Raw genomic sequence first — 19472 nt, 5'->3', positions numbered from 1 at the left:
TATTAGCCCAAGAGACAGAAAGGGCCACATAAACCAGAGACTTCATCAGCCTGAGACCAGAAGAACTAGATGGTGCCCAGCTACCACCAATGACCACCCTGACAGGGAACACAACAGAGAGTCTCTGATGGAGCAGGGAGAAGTTAGGTGCAGAACTCAAATTCTAGTAAAAAGACCAGACTTAATGGTTTGAATGAGACTGGAGGGACCCTGGAAGACATGGCCCCCAGACTCTGTGTTAGCCCAAAACTAAAACCATTCCCAAGGCCAACTCTTCAGACAAAGATTAGACTGGACTGTGGGACATAAAATGGTACTTGTGAAGAGTGTGCTTCTTAGCTCAAGTAGATACATGAGGCTAAATGGGCAGCTCCTGTCCAGAGGCGAGATGAGAAGGTAGAGAGGGTCAGGAGCTGGTTGAATGTACACGGGAAATCCAGGGTGGAAAGGAGGAGTGTGCTGTAACAGTATAGGGAGAGCAACTAGGGTCACATAACAATGTATGTATAAATTTTTGTATGAGAGACTAACTTGAATTGTAAACTTTCACTTAAAGGACAACAATAAAGAAAAAAAAGAAAGTTAAAATTACAGTTATTCAGGCTTCTGGCTTCCTAAGTTTCCATATTAAAGGATTTTGCTCAATTTAAATTGCTTTCTTTAACTTGTTATTGTTAGTTCCGTCGAGTTGATTCTAACTCATGGCAACCCCATGTGTACAGAGTAGAACTGCTCCATAGGCTTTTCAGGGCTGTGACCTTTCAGAAACAGATCTCCAGGCTTGTCTTCCAAGGTGCCTCTGGGTAGGTTCAAACCTCCAGCCTTTTCGGCTAGTAGTCAAGCACTTATGTGCCACCCAGGGACTCCTTTCTTTAACTAGTGATGCAGTATATTATAGATTTCCAGACTGTTCTGTTTGGGTTGTTTTCCCATGATGCTTCATAGAGTTTTGAGGGATTTAGCAAAGGTGTCTCTATGGCCACCATGGGGGATCAGGATGGAGTCATGCAGATGGAGTTGCAATTTCTCCTAACTCCTTCCTTAACTAGAACAGCTTCTATTTCATATATTATATACCTAGTAAGGTTCTAGTGACCCTAATGGTTTTCTTATATCTCCTAGTTTACCTCCAAAGAGTTAATTTAACAAATACTTATTTAGCATCTTCTGGATATGTGAAGGCATGTTCCTTTGCACTTATCAAGTTTGTACTCTGCTGTTAACTGAAAGTTTGGAGGTTTGAACCCACCCAGTGGCACTATAGAAGAAAGGTCACTTCCATAAAAATTAAAGCCAAGAAAGTCCTGTGCAGCTCAGTTCTACTCTGTAACGCATGGGGTCGCCATGAGTTGGATCGACTCAACAACATCAGGTTTGGTGGTTTTTTATTTTTTGGGTTTTTTTTGTATATGTGAAAGGCTTTGTACTAACCCCAGCAAAACAAATTCAAACATGAAGACAAAGTTCTTGCCACGAATGACTTTTTCCTGTTTAGTTGAAAAATAAGACAACTGAAATTTTAACATGGGGCACCTTGTCAAATGTGGCATTATTTAAAAATATTCTGAAAGCTTAAAGGAAGAAGGAGAGCTTTCATTTATTTGAGGGAATCAGAACAAAGTTTGTGGACTAGGTATGTTAGAGTAGAATCTGAGCAGGTAGTTTAGAAATGAGTAAAGGAACTTTCTAAATAGAGTGGATAACATTAATGAAAGTTAAGAATCAAGAAAATTTGAGAAACAGCAAGTGGTCTAATAGACATCAATGTGGTTCATATCTGAGTACAGTGAGAGATTGAAACTATATAGAAGGCCAGGCAGAGGAGCTTATATGTATACCAGTAGACTATGAGAAATCGTTGATTTGCATAAACAATAATAAATGTTTACAATTGAAAGGGCAGTGATCTGAACACAACTGTGCTTCAGGATCTCAACAGAACTGTGCTTCAGGAAGATTAATATACAGTAGTGTATAAAATGGAGTTTGAAAAAATAAGTTATTGTATTTGTGAAAATATTTTTTATACTTAAATTTGTTAATAGCTAATTTCAGATTTTGATCTTTGGTTTTGTTTTATGAAATTAAAGAAAGATATGAAAAATCAAATATACCCACTGATATTCTAACCTCAAGAGAACAGTTTTTCTCAGAGGAAGAAAGAAAATGCATGGCTATCAATCAGAAGAAAGCTTATATTTTAGTAACACCACTTAAATCTAAAAAAGTGATAGAGCAAAAATGCATGAAGTATAATCTGTCCTCTACTACCATTAAAGAAATAACAGATTCTGCAATGTCAAACCACCAAAAAGAAAGTGAATCAGACTTAAATAAAACCGCAAATCCCATCAGGAAGCCCACAAGGACTTTAGAAAATACATTTGCGTATAGTGTGGATCATAAAAGTAAAAACCAGGAAGACTGCAGTGAATGTGATTTACTCACTGTCAACCAGAAAATAAAAATACCTACCCCTAAAAAGGAACAAATGGCCACCTGTAACTTAAAGAAAAATAAAAGATCACCAGCATTGAAGGAAGTTGAAAATCAAGTAGCTACGTCATTTCACAAGCATCAGTCCTCATCAGATTTATCTTGTGAAGACAGCGAAACAGCAAAGCAAGTTGAAAGGAAATCTAGGGTTGTTAAGAAAACCAAAGAAAGAAATACCAAAGAAACAGTGGTCCATCTAAGAAAAAGCACAAGAAACACCACAAGGAATATCGTAGTGATTTCTGAATCTGAAACTGAAGAAAGTGAAAATGATTATCATACCAAACAAAAGAAAGTTAGATCTTCTGCTAAAGAAACTGTTCAGAAATCTGGTATTAGGAATGAGTTTCCTGTTGTTGAGGGTATGGGATCTGATAAGATGAACAGACATCCCTCAGAATGTTTACCTGGTTTAACTCAGGATGAGGAATGGAATGAGAAGGAGATACAGAAACTTCATCGGTAAGTAGTTGCTAAAATATCTACAGAATGGCCACATAACAATTGAAGACATAAAAATAGCAATCAGGGATTGCTTTAATGACTTCTAACCATTAAGATGGAAGATGTCATTCCAAAAAAAAAAAATAGAGAAAAATTATAATTTGTACAGAGCATAGTGTACACATAGAGATAACTTCTAACTAGGTACTTTGGGCCATCTCTAAAACATATGAGGAAAGTAAAAATAACCTTTTCATTCCTATTTACTATCTCAAGATAGCCAAATGCTACTCTCTGTTAGCTTTAAAATTTTAAGAAATATTTTATAATTCAGTTTACTATTAAAAATCCTAAAGCTGAACTAAAATTTATAGATTATTTAATATAGTCTTTTCCCCCTTACTTGTAGGGAGGAAAATAGAGTCTCAAAAATTTAAGATTACATAGCTAGTGCAGAAATTGAAGTTAAGCTCAGTTTAGAACCTGCTCTTTTATTAATTCATTGAACATTTATTTATTGCGTGCCTTCTATATACCTGTCAGTTTTCAGTGTCTGGGGATACAGCAGAAACTAAATAGACAAAGTCCTTTGTCTTAAGGAGCTTGTGGTCTAGTAGTGAAGACAGACAATACAAAAACTAAACCAATAAGTAAAAATAATTACAAATTGTGTTACATTCTCTGAAGGATGCAGCCATGAGACTGAGATGGAGAACTACAGGTAGTGTGATCAGAAGAGCTCTCTCAGTTAATGACTCTTAAGTGGAGACTGAAGGATGAGATGATGTCAGTCATATAAAGAGATGGAGAAAGAGCATTCCAGAAATGGGACAACCTAAACAAATACCCTAAGGGTAGAAAAAGTTTGCTGTGTGAAGAACTAAAATAAGACTACTGTTGTTAGAACATGAGTTATAGGGGAATGGCTTGAGATAAACGCAGGAAGATAGGTTATGACCATAGCATGCGCAAACTTCTAGGTCACGATTAGGAAATTAGTTTTGTTTTTATTTTTTAAGGTGCATTAAAAAGACATGCAAGTGTAGCATGATACATTTTGAGAAGATTCTTCTGGGGAGGAGACAAGACATTAATTCTGGGATTAATTAAATCTAGCAATATTTGGACAATAAAAAGTCCATAAGCAAATCTATCAGTTTTGTGGCATGTGACCTAAATGAGTGGATGGTGATGTAGGGAATATTGAAATAACACTGCTAGTACCATTTTTAGGACAGTAATATGTATACTAAGTTCTAGGTAATCTTTAACAAACGAACTTTTAGAATATAATTCGTTTGTTAAAGTGGGGACTACCTTAATGTTGATTTGTAGTTTCTTTGTTTTCTGTTTCAATTTTCATTTCCGTCAGTTAGGAGAATGTTTTATCTAAAATATGTTCTATAAATTATAGTAGAATGAAAGAAAACATAATGCTTTTTAATAAAGAGCTTATAATCTGGAGTACATAGGAACTAAGAGCTCATCTTCCAATATACTTATCATTCACAAGATTTGAGCAACAGTGTAGAAAAAGTAGTCATGCTACAGTCCCTCAAAAGACCAAATCATTGATTAGTTGGACCTATGAAAACAATGTTGAAAGATGTGGGATGATTTTTCAGGTTTAGTAGAATACAACAGAATAATTAGAAGGAATCTACTAGACAAGTAAAATTACACTGTCATATTTTAAGCTCTAGAGTAAGTTACTGAGTAAAGTAAAGTAAAGTAAAGTTACTGTTTTCGTTCCAAATAATTATCCAGAATGATTTTGGTAAAATACCTTTAGCTCAGTAAATCTCATTGATTCAGTGATATGCATTCTGAAGTTTATTTTTATTGATTTGAATTCTTGTTCTTTAACTGGTTTTGGTCTTCCATAGTGCTTTTACATCTTTCCCAAAGCACAAACCTGGTTTCTGGTCAGATGTAGCTATGGCTGTAGGTTCTCGATCTGCTGAGGAATGCCAGAAGAAATATATGGAAGATCCTCGAGGAAAAAGGTTTCGGAAACATGTCACTAAGAAAAAGCCAGCCAAACCCAAAGTTCAAAATGGTAATCTTTGTAGTAGATAGATTTTTCCTAATTCTTAATGTAGATTTCTAATCATTCACTAAATGTATTTTATATTTCATCCAGTTTCTGTTTTAGGTAAGCATTTTCTTACATTTTAAAGCTAGAAAGAACTTCAAAAATGATCTGTTTAATTTTCGAGTCTTACCTACGTAGCTATTTCCATCAATAGTAGCTTTAGCAGCCTTGTGCTTTGAGTTTATTCTAGGAAATCTGCAGTTGGATCCAGAGATTTTAATATCTGGATTGTTGTTCTAAGGGTCTAATTTAATTTGAAGCCACTTGGGTAGGATCCCTAGTAATTTAGACGAAAACTTAGAATAAATTTAGTTTTCATAGTTCCCAGGATTATCACTCGTGCCCAGGGTTGCTAATAAAAGGTGTTTTATGCCAGAAAGTCTTTGACTCAGCTTTTAGGGAATACCTAGTATCCCTGTCATAATTCAGTAAGGTTTATATTTTAACAAAATCAATAAATTAGGCATTCAGCAAGAAGATATATGGGAAGTAGCTTTCTCACAGCATAAAGACTTTTTTGACCTCATCATGCCTTATCTTAGGTAGTTTCTTCATGAGGATCTTGCTGGCTAATCATATTGCACAGATCCCGGTGTAAAGACTCATTTGTTACATAGGAGACTTGTAAAATGGTAGAGCTTGAATTTACTTAATATGAATACACAAGATAGTTAGAGCAGTTACTAAAAATGATCAAATCATTAACCAAATCGTCCCTGACTTTAAGGCAGGATAGGTAATGCTGATAAGAAGCAAACTATCAAGATAACTGCCAAAGTGGGAACTCTTAAAAGGAAGCAACAGATGAGGAATTTTCTGGAACAGTTGCCGAAAGATGACCATGATGATTTTTTCAGTACACCTTTACAGAATCGGAGAGTACTGGTAAGAGTCTTAAATGTATGAAATCACTTTTTTCTTTATCTGTATTGGCTTTTATATCTTTCATTTTTATGTATGGTTAGTGTTCATCACTAATATTAGGCCAAAGATTGATAGTATCTATAGACATGACCAGGGTGTAGTATAGGAAGTAATCTGCCAGTAATTGACACTCTCACTAGCTTCCAGTCTGCTCTTGAATGGAGTTCAAAGGTAATGTTTAAAGAACCAAGCAGAAAACCCAGAAATAAGCCAAATATATATATTTAAAATTTAATATACAGTGAGCAAACTTTTTTAAAAAGATGATAAGATTATTATCTACTGTATGATAAATTGGAGGGAATTAGTGACATTAACACAAGATTGACAGATGTGAATGTATGAAAGAGTTAATTTTTGTAGTATGAAAAGTAGCATAATTAAAAATTTCAGTGATTAGGGTAAAGTATTTGCAAAAAATATGACCAAGCCAGTAATAATCTGTAATATGAAGAGCCCATTCAAGTGCTACTGGAATAATAGTAAATATTGAGATCATAGGAAAAAAGTGGACCAAAAAAAATTGAAATGACTGAGCAAACACTTGGGGAGTAGTCATTTTAGCTAGTAATCAAAGGAAAACAAAGTAAAGTAAATTATATGTGTGCTTTCTAACTTACACAGTCTTTTTTTAAAAAAATAAGTTAAAATATCCACTGCTAACAAAAGCAGTGGAGATGATGATACAGTCATACATCAGTGGATGCATAAATGGAATCACACCTTTTGGAAGTCATTATGGCGATACATTACAAGAGCTATAAAGATTAATTCTACTGTTGTGGACTCATCCTAAGGAATTCTAAAGAAGCCAGAAATCTTCCCAAAGATACTCATATCGTTACAGCAAAAAAATAGAAACAATATATGTATCCAATAAGGATATTCTTCCTAAACACAATGAAACATAGTATAAATATTTAATGCAAATTTGAGACTGTTCCTATAATCTATATACAAAAGATTGAAGTAATTTAAGAATGTGTGGATATAGACAACTGGACTGTTAAGTGTAAAAATTGAAAGAGTTGTGTTAGTGAGCTAGACTTGATAAATTTTTCTAATTTTTTTCTAATATAACAACTTCTTAATATTGTTGCTAAGTCATCTTCAATTTATAAGGCTACACAGTGCTTTACAGAGTTTAATAACATAATTATCTAGGCTTCCTTTTTTGCCTAAACAGGTTATAGAGGAAGGTGCTTAAGAGGTCTGTCTGAGACCTTTATGTTCTCTTCGTAACACTATGCTCCTTCAGGGGTTATGCCCTTATTGTATCCCAACATCATTTCAGGGTCCATATGTGCTTTGGCCTACATGCAATAGTAGCAACATTAAAAACATAATAAAATAGAAATGAAAAGTAGTGAATTAGCTCATTTTCTGTGGCATATGGCCGCTTTCGCTAAGATTTTAATGTAAGTAAGATCTATTTAAGGATTGAATTGTTGTTTATTGGAAATACATACACACAGAAAAGTTTAATACAGTATTGCCTGAGTACCTACTGAGTGCCAAGCATAATAATAAAAATGAATTCCAGTTTTATTTTGTTCAGTCTACACCAAAGGTCGGCCAAGTGTGGCTCGTGGGCCAAATTCGGCCTACCACCTTCTTGTGAATAAAATTTTATTGGAACACATCCATGCCCATTTGTTTACATATTTTCTATGGCTACTTTCGTACTACAACTGCAGAGTTGAATAGTTGGGACAGAAACTGTGGCTCACAAAGCCTAAAATATTTCCTGACACTTTACAGAAAACATTTGCCAACCTCTGGACTGTACAACTTTTAGAAGTAGGTGTCATTGTCTCTGTTTTACAGAGGAGAAATTAAGATTTTTTGAGGCAAAGACTCTGTCCTCTAACTTTTATTGTTTTTAATTGGTTGGAAAGTTGTGAAGAGAAAAACAACTTAGCATATCAAAAAACATTTTTGATAATGAGAAAATCAATTTTTATAGGCACCTGCTGGTAATAAATATTTGCTTTCTAGCTGCCAAGTTTTCAGAACCATCAAGAAGAGGATGATATTCTGCCCAGTATAGACACGAATCCAACAACTCCATCATCAGTTATCTTTCCATTGGCAAAAACTCCTCAGTGTCAGCATGTCAGTCCTGGCATGCTAGCCTCTATAAATAGGTAAATATTTATGCATTCAATACTGTAATTCTCTTCATCAGCATAATGAGGAATATTTAAACATTTTGCGAGTTTAGGTGAGTAGATGCCTGTAATGGGAAGAGCCATCACTATTTAAAAAAAAAAAAAAAATCAAGAAAGAATTGCTCCTAGAAGCCAAGGATGGACAATTTCAGGAATTAGAGATGTTATTCTATTGAAATAGTGCTGGGACATAGCTTACACTTTACATCAGAATAAATTCCAAATGGATAAAAATTTTACAGGTAAATTATTAAACTCTAAAAAATACCTAAAGAAACCTTGGAGATTTCTTTTACAATCTCAAATTAGTGAAGGTCTTTCTGACTGATACAAGACCCAGAAGCCACTAATGAAATGATTCATAAAATAAACCATATAAAAAAATAAAAAGTTTTGCCTGGTACCAACCACCATAAACAACCAAAGATAAATAATCTGAGAAAAGAGCATATGCAACCAATCATGCCCAAAGGTCTAATTTCCCTAATATATATATAGTGCTCCTATAAGTTAACAAGAGAAGGAAAGCCATTTTCATGCACTGCTAATGAGAAGGTAACTTGGTACAATTTCAGCAGGCAACAACTTTTCAATATTTATCAAAATTTTAAATTCACACGCCCTTTGGCCTACCAATCCTACTTCTAGAAATTATGAATGTACAGCTTATTCATTGCAGCATTGTTTATAATGGCAAAAGACTGGAAACCACTCAAGTGTCCATCAGTAAAGACTAATAAATTTTAGTACATTATGTAGTCATAGACATTAATAACAAAATTTGTTATATACTATTATGGTAAAATGTCCAAGATACGTTAATTCAAAAAAGTTACATGCAGTGAATAATATGCTGCCATTTGCATAAATAGGGATGTTATATGTATATGTGTGTGCATGTATATATATATTTATAAAATATATTCATATATATGCACATTTGTTGTTGTTAGGTGCCGTCGAGTTGGGTTCCAACTCATAGTGACTCTGAACAACGGAACAAAACACTACCCGGTCCTGCACCATCTTCGCAATCATTGCTATGTTTGAACCCCTGTATACATACACATACATACCTATAGTGGCACAAACAGTTAAGTGCTGGGCTACTAATCAGAAAGTTGGTGGTGTGAACCCACCTAGAAGCCTCAGAAGAAAAGCCTGGCAGTCTGCTTCTGAGAGGTCACAGCCATGAAAACCCTGTGGAGTGCAGTTCTACTCTGGAACATGTGGGATTGCCATAACTCAAAATCAGTAGTAACTGTAACACACATTTATGTATGGGAAACCCTGGTGGCGTAGTGGTTAAGGGTTTGGCTGCTAACCAAAAGGTTGGCAGTTTGAATCCACCAGGCGCTGCTTAGAAACCATATGGGGCAGTTCTACTCTGTCCTATGGGGTCGCTATGAGTTGGAATCGACGGCAATGGGTTTTTTTATGTATGTATATGTATTATATATGTATACAGGCAGTCCCCAGGTTACCAACGTCCGACTTACAGACAACTCGTACTTAAGAATGGACTGCCATAAAACATATTATATTAAAAATTTGAGTTAAATATATAACAATGGTGCATAATAAATGCATGCACTACTTTGTGATGCTCATGAAAGCACTGTGTGGTTTGGAAGTGTTTTATATGCATAGACAGGTAAAATATATACTATACACTAAGACAAACATTTGACTGACGCTGAATAAGAACCGTATGTACCTGTTCCCGACTTAGCTCCAAATTCGACCTAAAGATAGACTTAGGAATGCATCTCATTTGTAACGTGGGGACTGCCTGTATATACGTAATTGCTTTTATTTGATTAAATATCTATGAAATGATACATAAGAAACTGAAAACATTTGTGATCTCTAGGGAGAGGAACTAAGGTAGCTGGGGATGAATGGAAGGAACACTTTAAATTTTGAACCATGTGAATAGAGGAACTATTTGAAATATAATTAAGAAAAAAGTAGGGGTGGCCAACAGTCAGATGTCCCAGAAAAAAGATGGTAAGAATGAGGCCTGAAAATTATTGCCGTCCCATTTAGCAATTAAGGTCGGTACTGATCATAGCAAGAGTGATTTCCATACAGTGAGAGACAGAAACAAGATGATAATGATTGAGAAAAAAATATTCAGTACTCTCAAGAAGCTTGGTGAAATTTACAGTTCATTTATTGGGCAAAAACATAATTTTTCCCTAGCAATCCACAAATTATTTTTGGTTTATTATAATATTTAGTGCAGGTGACAGCCATATTGAAAGTATAATTTTGGACAAAGTTTTTGGTCAGCACTTTGGCTAAATTCATCAAAAGCCTTAAAATGTACATCTCTTTGATCCTTAAATCATATTAGTCAATTCTAAAGAAATATGAGATTTGGGCAAGTATGTATGTATTTTGTATGAACAAAGATTTTCATCAAAACATAATACTGAAAATTTGGAAATGACTTAAATGTCCAACAGTAAGGAAATAGTTATGAAATTAAGGTTTCCTCATATAATGTAATACTATATAACAGTTAAAAATCATGTCCTCAGTTTGTTCTCAATTTAATTGTAAAAATTAAAAAAAAAATTGTCACTTTAACCATTTTTAAGTGTACAGTAATTACATTCACCATGTTGTTCAACCATCACCACTATCTAGTTCCAAAAGGTTTTTATCAACCCCAACAGAAACTCAGTACCCCTTAAGCAATAACTCCTCATTCCGCCATCTTCCTGATAACCAGAAATAAACTTTGTCTGTGTATTCTAGACATCTAAGTGGGGTCATACAATATTTGTCCGTTTGTGATTTATTTGAGTTAGTGTGGTGTTTTCAGGGTTCATCCATGTCATAGCATGTATCAACTTCATTTCTCTTTATGGCTGAATAATATTCCATTGTATGAATGTACCACATTTTGTTTATCCATCTGTAGATGGACACTTGGGTTGTTTTTGCTATTTTGAGTAATGCTGCAGTGAACATGGTGTACAAGCATCTGTTTAAGTTTCAAGTCTTTTGGGTATATACATAGAAGTGGAATTGCTGGGTCAGAAATTTTTAATGACATGGAATAATGTTCAATGAATAATAATTTTTAAAAACTAAGAAATAAAAATATATAAAATGTGATCCCAGTTTTGCATAACATGTATTCATAAGAGAAAGGAAATTTCTTGACCAAAATATCACCAGCTGTTATTTCTAGGTTATAGAAGTACAGCTGATACAGGTTTTTTTAAATCAGTTTACGTTACTTTTACAATTAAGGAAATAGGCCTTTTTTTTTTCTTTATAGAGCACATGATGCTCATTTATATCATGAATATGTATTTTTTTTGTTTTTTTTAATTGTACTTTAGATGAAGGTTTACAGAACAAACTAGCTTCTCATTAAACAGTTAATACACATATTGTTTTATGACATTGGTTAACAACCCCACAACATGTCAACACTCTCCCTTCTCAACCTTCGTTCCCTATTACCAGCTTTCCTGTCCCCTCCCACCTTCTAGTCCTTGCCTCTGGGCTGGTGTGCCCCTTTAGTCTTGTTTTGTTTTATGGGCCTGTCTAATCTTTGGCTGAAGGGTGACCCTCAGGTGTGACTTCATTACTGAGCTAAAAGGGTGTCCAGGGGCCATACTCTCGGGGTTTTTCCAGTCTCTGTCAAGCCAGTAAGTCTGGTCTTTTCTTGTGAGAATTTTGTTCTACATTTTTCTCCAGCTCTGTGTGGGACCCTCTATTGTGATCCCTGTCAGAGCAGTCAGTGGTGGTAGCCGGGCACCATCTAGTTATACCAGACTCAGTCTTGTGGAGGCCTTGGTAGATGTGGTCCATTAATCCTTTGGATTAATCTTTCCCTTGTGTCTTTAGTTTTCTTCATTCTCCCTTCCTCCCAAAGGGGTGAGACCAGTGGAAGTATCTTAGATGGCTGCTCACAGGCTTTTAAGACCCCAGCCACTACTCACCAAAGTAGAATGTAGAACATTTTTTTTATAAACTATGTTATGCCAGTTGAGCTAGATGTTCCCTGAGACCATGGTCCCCACATCCTAGGCTTCTTTATTATCTCTTGCTTCACTAGTTGGCTAACTTTTTATAACAATTTTAAATAATGAAACAGTTTTTATCACTTAAGTTATCTCTTTGTACAGGACAACGAAGACCCATAATGTGCTAATCCTGAACAAGGCTTATTCACTTGCCATGCAGCAAACCAACTTTTCAGTATTTATGATTCAAATAAATATCTTAATAGATTCACACATTTACAGATTTCTACATGTTAACCTTTAAGGTTGCTCCCAAATAGTCATAAAGGAAAGAGGATAATTGATCATATAAGATCTTGGAGCCAAGGAGGAGGACAGGAATTGGTGTTCAATGGGATTTGCTCCTAGAATCAGGACTAGGAATTGTAGGGGTGGAGAATTGAGAAAAACCATTTAGGTTGGTTTCAGTTTTCCTCTGTAAATTATTAATCAAGTCTGTTTGCTAAGAATGAGGGAAGAGACAAGGTAGGAGACATGAAAAAATCACTGTAGTTAGTATGAGAAATACAAGAAGGAAGTAACTGTAAAAATAAAAGGCTTTCTGAGCTGAACTGATAAGTTAATTGAGGGTTTTCATCATCTGGCATATCCTTTAAGTGATCAACTGTGAGATCCAGTCTAGAAAGGAAAGAATATAAAGACATAAAGTGAGAGGTGTAGCAAAGGGAGTTCAGGTGCAAGACGTCTCAGCAGGAGTTTTGGAAAAGACGCAGCAAGATGGAGATTGGAGAGAGCATAAATGAGACAATGAACAATAAGCAAAAAATAAACTATAATTTCCTGAAATATTATTATTCAGTGTTTCCTTGAAAACATTTGATTGAAGCATTCTGTCCGCCTCTATAGCCACACCATTGCCTTTTTAAAAACAGAAAATAAGATGTACTTTTTTTAGACTGAAACACATTTTAAATTTTGTCAGTTGCTATTCAACCTGTGGATAAAAAGTATGATAGCTAATATTGCCTTGAAATCATTTTGTATTCAAACAGGGATGATTGTGATAAATATGTTTTTCATATGCAAAAAAAACATAAAAACAATGGTGGTATTGTCTGGGGCAATGTCAAGAAAAAAACAGTAAGTATTTTTATTCTTAATCCATTTATTCAACACATATTTACTTAACAATAATATATAACAAATTGTAGGAGTTAAAAGTTATAATCCATGCCTTCAAGGTGCTTACAGTCTAATACAAGTAAATTATAATACAAGGTCATAGGTATTAATGTAGGTAACTACATAAGTACTGTCTGATTAGAGCAGGAGGAACGAGGTTCTAATGGCAGCTCAGAAGGCAGCATTTGAGCAAGATGAGAGTAAGTAAAAATTTTCATTGGGGGAGTCGGGTAAGGAGGGAAAAAATAGATACAGGTCAGGAAAGGACATTTCAGGCAAGACACAGAAGCATAATATCTGTTCAATGATTGGGGAATACTCCAGGCTAATAGTCATAGTTTTCACAGTATAAGAAGTTTAATTAAATTCCATGCAGAATTAAAATGGTTGGAAATGTTTTTCAGATTCAACACTTAATTTTTTTTTTTACATTCCAACATTTAAAATCCGATTAACTCAAAGGTGTCTTAGTAGTGATCTATATCCCTTCAAGAAAATATCCTCTTGAATTTTTTAAATTTTGTTTCTGATTTTAATTTGAATAACCGATATCCTGATAAGAGTGCTAGGATTCTGGAAAAGTTTATTCACTTCAAATTTCCTATAAAGTAAATAAATAACCATAGAGAATGATAATTTAACTACTATACCCCCCTCTTAGAATGGTACTCTTTAAAACCAGATTCTGGCTTCTCTTCCTCCCTCACCCACTCTAAAATACTTACACTGCAAACTGGCCAGAGTATAATTCCTCACAAGAGAGTCTCTAAACATTGGGATTACTTAATCACATCCAGTCTTTATGGGGTTCACTTGTCTACAGAGAATGGTAGATACATCTGAAGGCCTTAGTTTAAAATCTGTCTGGGGACTAAATTCTTCAAAACAAATCTGTACTCATATTGAAGTAGCAGGCAAACTCCCTCTCAGTGTTTCTTAAAATTCCCCTTTTACAGTCCCACATTACTTATGAGAATGAAATTTTGGTCAGTTGTAAAGGACCTGGAAACATCTTAATTTAGTGAGAAAGCCTTGGATAGGAGTCCAAAGACTTGAGTTCTAGCTCCTGTTTTGCCAGTAAGAAGCTGGGTTGCCTTGACAAGTCTCCTTAAATTCCATGCAGGAATTTAAGTGCTTCTCAAACTTTAATGTGGTTTGATGTCATCTGGGTATCTTATTAAAACCCAGATTCCAATCCAGTAGCTCTGAGATACTGCATTTTTAACAAGCTCAAGATGATGTCCATGCTTCTGAGCCATGAACCACACTGAATAGCAAGACCTCAATCCATTGAGTCTGTTCACTGTGAAATGAGAAGACGTTCATATGGAATATCTATAAGAGCCCTTCCTATTAACTTTTATTTCTCTCTATTTCTGGGGTCATCTTAACTACTTCTGGGCATTTGTTTTTCTTAATGGGTTATAATTTGAGCATTCTACCAAACTTTAGTATCTTTGTGCTTTAGCCCCATATTTTTTCATAGCCTAATATTTTGGAGCCAGTGTGTTATAATGGAAAGAGCAAAGGGTTTACACAAACAGCGCACACCTACATTTGTTTACTAATTGTTCCCTTACCCTGCGAGGTATTTTTGTAAGCCCGCTATGCCAATTTTTTTTTTTTAAACATGTTGCTGTAAAAAAAATTTAGCATAGTGGGCTTACAAAAATATTTTGGCAAACAAATGTGGAAGATGTGTATTATTTGTGTAAAATGCATCCTTAGTGTTAAAAGTTGTTACTTGAACGTCTGACTCCCCACACTAGCTTTGTGGTACTGGGCAGGCTCCTTGAGGTTTCTAATCTCATTTTATCCATATGTGGTATGGCAATGGGGATGATGATGACATTGGTTTATCTCACTGAATCATTTTGAGGGTTAAATGATACACTGCAGTGTAAAAAAATACATTTTATATCACAAGCTGTAAGCATCTCAAACAAAAGTTTCTTGCAACAATACTTAGCATAGGGGATATACTTTGTCATATTTTCTGTTCTATTCATTTCATTTTTTAAAATTGCAAGCCATGACCAATAGTTTGAAAAACACTGATATCAGCATCCATAATACAGTTAAAACTTGCCACATACATTTCCATTTTAACAAGAATTTGAAGTACAAAGAATTGAAAATTTGCTAGGCATGTTTTTCAAATGCAGATTTTTACCTACAGTCAGTAATTATGATTGTAAATAATCATGATAAATTATTTGTTTATATTTTGACTTGTTTGCTAGCCAGTGTATTAATTATTTAAATGAAATAAATAGTACATTTTGGCAGCTTTCAGACGCCCATAGACTATCCTTTAACCACTGTAGCATTCATATGTCATGGTTTCTTATACTCATGTTTGCCAGCAGTGGGCAACAACACTGAGTAAGTCATGGTTCTTGCTCTAGATAAAAGAGAATTAGACATTTCACAGAAAACTATAATGTGATAAGATGTTGTTACAGGCATATGTTCAAAGTACTCTGGGGATAAAGCATGCTTAACTTTGTCTAGGTTTGGGACAGGCTTCACAAGACCTACCATTTAGCTATTAATATGACTATGAACTCTCTTGTAGGTTGAAACTGATTTTTCAACCCCAACATCAAGAAGAAAAACCTCACTTAGCAAAGGTAATATATATATATATTTTATAAAACTCAGTTCTGTTATCCAGGTGGTACTAAAATTAATTGCTCTCAAGTAGACATACCTACCATTTGGTTTCTTATACTTGTTTTCAATTTCATTGAACATAGTTTAAAAAATGTATTAACCCTTTTTATTAAACTTCTCTTTGCAGATTTAGAAGATAACTGTAGTATTGGGAAACTTTTCACAAATGCTATGGAATCTTTAGATGAAGAGGAGAAAGATTACTATTTTTCCAACTCTGACTCTGCATAGTAAAAATGAGAACATATCATTTCTCGGACTTTTATTGTAGACATTGTATCTTCATTTGGAGTACATGTATTTTCTTTGTAATATGGTAGATTTATATGGAAAAATGTAGACTCATTTTCAAAGATTTCAGGTGTTTGTATTCAAAGTAAAATTTTCCTGTATAGAATATTTCTCATTGTTGCATCTTACTAAAAATGTAAGGAAAATTGTTTTGTTTGTATAGCTATTTGTAAATTGCTGTTTTTGTGAGATTAAAACTAATATACATAAGTCTTTTAGAAGCATGTTAAGTCTGTTTACCTAGGAAAATTATGTTCCAAACAATTTTTTTTAATGTTGCTATTGTTAAGCAAGGGGAGATGACAGATATTGTTCTGGTGGCTACTGAGTTCATGAAAACTTTAAATTAGCATTTGTCACTACTTGGTATACAAGCCCAGAGTTGATCTAATGTTTAAAATTGCACATTGAAACTATTTAACATACTTCTCTCCTGAAACCTATGTAATTTTAATTTATTCCTTTTTCGGCATTTAAGATAGATAGAATCAGAGAACATATTTTGTTGCTTTCTTGAAGTTTATTTACATATGCAGACATAGTCAAAAAAAACTAGATTAAACAAACATTCAATTAATAGATGCATCGATGGAAGAAATCAGGTGAACATGTTATGTCATAGCAAGCATCCTTTTCCTTTCACTGACAGCTCCTTTAAAAATAAATTTTTTGAGCGCACTTCTTTTAGCTTATTCTGCTGTTATGTTTTAAAATTTGACAAAGTATTTTTTCCTCAGGTTACAGTACATATTCACCTACCCCTTCTCTTCAGTTAGATTGTTCAAATAAAGTTAGTTGCTTTTATAATATTAATTTTTTGTTGTCTGTTAAACTACTGGATCATAGAAAGAACACAAATATGTATTTTGTTACTGGCCCAATTTAAGTTTGCTTTAAAAATATCTGAAATTTTAGCAGAAAATAACAATTTCTTGTTTCTTAAGACATCAGTAATAATCAGTTATAGGATTTATAGAAGCACAAGATTAAAGAAGAATAGTGCAATTGGACCAAGATCATTCTCCTTTAAACTATGATTGCTTCTACCACAGACAGGGTAGATGTAGGTGGAACAAATGAAAGGTTTATTTCAGGTGGCTCTATTAAATAGTGTAAAGCTTGAGTTGCCAATATTAAGTATAGTACTATGCTGCCTGAAGTTAGTGGATAGTGGTTTGAGTTAAGAAGGTGGTTAGATCCCATAATGAGAAATAAAAAGATAAATTTGAAAAGACATGGACTTGATGCAATCCAAAAGTTTGATCCCTAGCCACCATATTCCTGTGTCCTATCAGAACTCCTTCAGCATCCTTCTTGTTCTATACTACTGCATCCCACCTGCCTGGTACCTGGTTTTCATCCCATTCTTTCCAAAGATAAGCTAGAATAATTGTTTAAGGCAATTTCCAAAGAACACTTAGAAGTGGAAAAGAAAGACTTCAAGGACTCAAGGAGTGAAATGATAAAGATGGACTGATTAACAGGGTTAACAATGAAGATATAGAAGGAGGAAACTGCAGGCCTAAATATGGATAGTGTTTTCCACATAGCAAGCATAAATCAATGAAATCCTCTCGGTTATGTCCCTCACACCATGTTAACTTACATAATATTTCTCTGCTTGGTGGACACAAAGAGGGAGTCAGAGTACATGGCATCTGCATGGGAGGTCCTGCAAGGTGGTCACCCTACCTAGGCCAGTGCAAGGTTGCCGAGGGACTGTGCTCCCTGTGTTCAGCTGGGGCAGAGCACCACCATCTGTTCCCACCCACGTGCACTGCTGACAGACTATGCAACAGGAACAAGAAGCAGCAGAATGCAGCACACCAGAACCAGAAGAGAAGCCCCTTTTCCTACTGACAAAACTTAGTATCATGTGTACTATAAAGGAGGAATGCTTAAAAAGTCCAACCTATGATAGCAGAGCAGGTACTAAAGGGGGAATTTTCATCTGAGAGGTAATTAACTGATAGCTGCACACTGGCCAATAACAGCTTCTTTTCTTTCTGGCTTTGACAGAATTGGACAACAGATATATGAGATCAGATGGTTTCAGAAGAATTGAGAGTTTATTCTATCTGTAAGGGGCCAAGTTCACAATTAGAGTAACTTTTTTTTGTCCCTCTGTATCACTATAAGAGAGTGAAAAAGAGAACTGTATCTAGTACCTGGGTTCTGGTTCTAGATTTGTCAGTCTAAACTTGAATCAGTTACTTGTTGCTGGCCTCACTTTCATCATCTGAGTAGAAAGGAAAAAAAAAGCGATTTAAATTAGATGAGCTCTGAAGTCCACACAAGGTCTAAGTTGAGGAAAGCTCTCTGCTATGAGGTTGGTTCAACTACCCCACATTAAAACAAAAGAAGAAATAAGGCAACCAGAGAATAAAGGGCTAAAACTGGAGGAGTAGGGGGGTGTTCATAATTAAAGGCTGCTGTAGCACTAGACAGACTAGAAAGAAGAGCCTCAGATGTTTCAGATATAAACATGGAGCCATCTTAAAATACTAATAGCAGTACCACAAACACAAATTAATGGGTGAAAATAAAAGTCCACATTCAATAGCTCATCTGTATACTATTTCCAAGTCTAAGTTGACACACTGATTCTTTGAATATGATATTTCAACAGCATAAGAAAAACCTTGGAGTTCATATTAATAGGGATTGACTATATTTAACTGGGACACCTTTGGCAAGGTATTCAATTTTCTACTTTACTAGTTACTGGGGCATTTATCTCACAACTGACCCAATCTTAACCTAATACGTATTTAGACTCAGTACATTTAAAATAGTCTACATATTATAATTTATAAATAGAAGAAATTGTTAATGACCATTAAGTTGGGAGAAATCATAGACACATCAACCTATTATGCTAACGAATGACAATAGTGCATTAATCGTTGGAAAATTTTGAAAATATATCTCTTTAGCTTTTACTTTCTTGAACTGAATAGCACTTTCTATTCAATAAAAAAATTTGTTTCATAATATAGTTAATAGCAAATGATCATTACTGTACATCAGAGATGGTTCTCTTTAATAATTTAAATAATCTATATAAATAAAAATGTACAATATAAAAAATACCTTCAAGAGATAAGGAAATATTCTCTTATTTACATATTTTAACTGATGGTCATCAACTACAGCAATGCTTACTGAAGTGCACTCAGTATTGTGAGAGTTCTTTGATCACTG

At 34.6% G+C, this 19472-nt stretch overlaps 1 protein-coding gene across 1 annotated transcript in view; it reads left to right on the top strand.

Annotated features, from left to right (window-relative positions):
* The window catches only part of MIS18BP1 (MIS18 binding protein 1), a 48168-nt gene extending 31925 nt beyond the window's left edge, over positions 1–16243 (top strand). The window contains exons 11-17 of the mRNA XM_023741997.1: positions 2091–2958; positions 4827–4999; positions 5763–5920; positions 7958–8106; positions 13172–13259; positions 15880–15934; positions 16105–16243. Coding sequence (XP_023597765.1) covers positions 2091–2958; positions 4827–4999; positions 5763–5920; positions 7958–8106; positions 13172–13259; positions 15880–15934; positions 16105–16208 — 1595 coding nt within the window. The 3' untranslated portion in view covers positions 16209–16243. The remainder of the gene's footprint in view (positions 1–2090; positions 2959–4826; positions 5000–5762; positions 5921–7957; positions 8107–13171; positions 13260–15879; positions 15935–16104) is intronic.
* The last annotated feature ends 3229 nt before the right edge of the window (positions 16244–19472 follow it).

The sequence above is a fragment of the Trichechus manatus genome, unplaced genomic scaffold (assembly GCF_000243295.1).
Source record: "Trichechus manatus latirostris isolate Lorelei unplaced genomic scaffold, TriManLat1.0 scaffold00196, whole genome shotgun sequence".
Taxonomy (NCBI): Eukaryota; Metazoa; Chordata; class Mammalia; order Sirenia; family Trichechidae; genus Trichechus; species Trichechus manatus.
The sequence above is the reverse complement of the archived record's forward strand: the minus strand, read 5'-3'. Positions and strand labels throughout refer to the sequence as shown.